Genomic DNA, 3,958 nt, shown 5'->3' with positions numbered 1-3,958 from the left:
CAGCCATGGCGAGGCTCGAGCCCTCGTCGGATCTGGCGAGGTTGGGCCTCACCGAGCGCGAGGCCGCCCTCGCCAGTGGCTGGTCGCCGGTTCGGCGACTGGCTGGAGGAAGGAGAGAGGGGAGAGGAAAAAAAGAAAAGAAAAAAAAGAAAAAAATTCAAAAAAATATTAAAAATATTATTAAAGTTGTCCACGTCAGCATCGGTGACAGGCCGCCGGCCAGCCGGCATCTAAGTCAGCAAAATCTGGCCAAAATTGACCGAAATGACTGAATTGGCACAAATATAAAAAGTTTAGGATTGAATTGACACCATAAAAAGGTTTAAGACTGAATTGGCACCAATGCAAAAGGTTTAAGACTAAATTGGCACAAATGTAAAAGGTTTAAGACTTTTTTGGTACTTTTCCCGACAGCCTTGGAAGATTCACACGTATTAAACTCACATGCACCGCATACATGCAAGATTCGCTCCCCCTTTGATACTTTCACCTAATGCACGGAGAACTTGTTCCCATTTGGTAACAGTTGTAGGTGTATATGAACATTATTCGCTCCCAAGGCACAAACGAGGCCCAAGCATAAACATATCCATTAGTTGTAATCGAAATTAGCTATGTCTGGCCAAGGTGGGCAGATTATTTGAAGTATTATGCATCATGTTTGAGCACCTTAAGCCACCCTTGCTTTTTATTTCTGCTGCTATTGTATGTGCACCTTATATAACACCAGGTCCCAGTCCCACCTTGTCTTCCACTTCTTTCTCTTCAATTGCTCCGCCGATTTGGAGACACTTTCTAGTCGGCTTGGCGCGCCTTCATCTTGCCATCCTCGAGGAGTGCACAAATCCTCGCTGCTACGCTCATCCTAGCTTGAGGACATACGCCTTGCTCGCCAATCAGCGTCCCCAGAACCACCCCCCCGAGTTGTCTGTTCTCAATTACTGCATTCGGTGCTTCGGGTATGGATCCATCTTCAGAGAAGGTAGTCTGTAACCCAGAGGATTAAATGGCAGCATTAGAGAAGATTGATCATATATATAAGTGAATTATGCCTCAAAAGAGCTAGTTGCATTAATTGGCAGCAATCAAGAGAGACTAGCTGAGCAACTACTTAGCTAACAATGGATGCTCTCAAGACTTCCGTATTCATAAAACTGAGTCGGATTTCAACAGCCTCGCTGACCGTCAATGGCCCGTTTGGCGTCTGTGCATATAGGATCGAGGCGCCGGGTCGGAAGGATTGATCCTTGAAAGCCTCTCGAAATTTCTCAACCGCAGTGGCGTCGGCATCAGTGTATGTTCCACCATAAAAATGCCAGTCTTGGACACAATTCCCAGCGCCCTTCTCCGTGTATTGAGGACCCGTCAATGGCAATATCATGGATACCCACCAGAACTTCTCGAACGGAGCTGCGGCGGGAAACAGTCGTGCCAATCTATCAATCCAACTGAACCTGAACAACAAAATATGAGGACACTACTCCACAATCAATCTATTTTGAGTCTCTGCGTGAATTTCTTATTCAATGTCAAATTCTCTAGCTTTATCGGATGAGGCAACTGCAGCAAATTTTCCTCTGCAATTCATATAGTAGTCTGCCCGTCCCCTTTTTACAATCTATTAATCCTCACTCTCACATTAGGGAACTACCGAACTCAAGCTCTTCTGTGCAAATTCGATATACCAATTACTAACGCAAAATATGAAGAGCAAATTAGTTTAACAAAGAGTAGTAAGCTTCAACTAAGCCAGGGTGAATAATGAAGATGAAGACCAAGGGCAACCAAAAAGCGACTGATATCAGTATTTCATATTCATCTTGCGAGTTGCAATAGGTTGGAGAACGAGGATTGTAATGCCCCATCTGTATCTTCTAATCATTAGGCCTACTCCATCCGGCCGGCGTTGCCCTCAAGCCTGGTAAAGCCGTTTCCTTCACATTCAAAGTAGCACTGGCGCTCTGACCAAAAAAAAAAAAAAAGCCAGCATTGGCGCTACCTAGAGAAATCATCTTCGCGAGAAGGCTACAGACTGATACAAGCATGATCGCTGAAAGAACACAAGCTCATCCGATGCCTCAAATCATCGGCAAGTTCTTCGTGACATTTATGAGGGCGACAACGCTTGCTTGCACGGAATGTTGGACATCTAACTGTGCATCAGTGCATGCCAACAAAACCAAAAGCAGTAAACCTATGCGTAAAGAGTTCGCTCAACAACAGCAAGATTGCTCCTCTAGAAAAAGTTGATGTCATCCTAAAACGTGAGAGATCACTAGTTCGAACCAGCACTTTGAAACGAGGGCTCCAAGGACCACCGCACCAATGGGACCAAGAACCGGTTCATGGTCTAGTTCAGTCTAGACCAAGAGCCGCATTGAACCGACGGCCACGGGAACCTGCGTGGACACTAGTGTCGATGGCTGGCGTGGGCAAAACGCAATGGATCGAGAATGTGACCGCACATCTTTTGATTCAAACAGGTCTAGCTAATTATCTCAGTCACACTTCTCACGAAAATTAGGCAAGTAGCAGTAGTACGTATCTTCCTCTGAAATCAGCACATAAGTGAAAACAACAACAGAAGAAAAAATTTTATCATAGAGGAAAACAGTAGAAGGAAAAAAATGCATATGCTTAAAACGAAAACGAAAAGTTACAATCGGGAGTTTTGGATTAATAAACAAATCAAAATTTGTGAGTTGCATCAGCCAACAAAAAATTGCTTCGTATCGGGTCACGCGAGTAATTATTTTGGGTAACGAAACGTATCATGTATACTTAATACCCTCTATGCCAAACACACAGTCGCATCATTGGACCGCTTAAATTTTTTCAGAAACTTGTATTTTTGATAATGTCGTATTAATATAAACGAGTGTCTTAAAACACTAAATAAAATATAAATTTTTTGAAAAATATTGATTCTACATGTCATAAAAACAGCTAATGCATTGAAAGTTGTAAAAAAAAAATTTAGTTATTTATCTAGTGTGGATAAGAAGACATTTTTCAAGAAACTCCATTTAAAAAACAACTCAAATTATCATTCGGAAGTTCGAAATTCAACAAAATTAGAGGATCACCCCGATGCGTGAAAGCATTTCTCAGCGGGACACAGACCCGTGATGATGTCTCTAAAAAACTCGACGGACTCCGCCAGTGTCTCCGTACTCTTGCCGCTCCACTTGGCAGCGAGCAGTGGCAGCGCTGCATCCTTCAGGTAGATGCCGATCGCCGTGACCTTGATCAACTTCCCCTCGATCTCCACATCTCTCAATGCTATGCCCCAACCAGAAAAAAGAAAAAGAGCGATGAACTTTCCTTCTGAAAAATGAATAAACAAAATAACAATGACAGCGCCAACGAAAACCGGAAACTCATGGAGGGTTGAAGATCTAGCGACGAGAGAGGACCTGCGCCTGCGAGGAAGAGGGCTTTGGCGGAGCCCGGCGGTTTCACGTACGGAGGTAACTTGACGGACTCGACCTGGACCACACTGACGGCAATAGAAGGCGACCGCGTCATTGTTGCCGGTTCTTTGCTTTGGTGCAGTCTTGCAACGTCCGTAGGCGAGAACGTGTACTCTCGGCGACAATGCGGTGGTGTCTTGGAGCGGGTTCGGGCCGTTTTAAACGGGAGGGAGTGAGAGCCGGAGAGGGATGCACCGGCGACAAAGATTCATAGCTTGGCCCTATAATCTCGATACAGCACCTACGTAGAAGCTATAACCACGAACACCAAGCCGTCCTAATCAGTAATAATTGATACTAAAGCTGGATGTCTTCGTTGACAGAAGACGAGTTTTCATAACTTTCGCTTGTACCATCTAGACATTCTTAAGTCTAATCTCATGTTGTGCGGTACGAAAGAAGTCCTACCATGAATCTAAGTGAGATTGTTCTGAGAGAAGAAGAGAACAGCTTTTCTGCCGACTCCCCGTGTGAACTGAGTGATC

The 3,958-nt window shown here is 44.4% G+C and overlaps 1 protein-coding gene across 1 annotated transcript; it reads right to left on the bottom strand.

The window, feature by feature from the left end:
• Positions 1 to 757: 757 nt before the first annotated feature.
• On the bottom strand, positions 758 to 3,528 carry LOC115664483 (chalcone--flavanone isomerase-like). The gene is made up of 4 exons (XM_030586414.2): positions 3,417 to 3,528; positions 3,124 to 3,282; positions 1,184 to 1,410; positions 758 to 987 (listed from the first exon to the last, which is right to left on the bottom strand). The coding sequence occupies exons 1-4, from the start codon at positions 3,526 to 3,528 to the stop codon at positions 796 to 798; spliced, it is 690 nt and encodes a 229-aa protein (XP_030442274.1). The 3' UTR covers positions 758 to 795.
• Between the last annotated feature and the right edge of the window lie 430 nt (positions 3,529 to 3,958).

Source organism: Syzygium oleosum, unplaced genomic scaffold (assembly GCF_021117445.2).
Source record: "Syzygium oleosum isolate NSW1041296 unplaced genomic scaffold, Sole_v2.1 Sole_v2.02, whole genome shotgun sequence".
In the NCBI taxonomy this organism is placed as follows: Eukaryota; Viridiplantae; Streptophyta; class Magnoliopsida; order Myrtales; family Myrtaceae; genus Syzygium; species Syzygium oleosum.
Note: the sequence above shows the minus strand (reverse complement) of the source record. Positions and strands in the feature narration are given on the sequence as shown.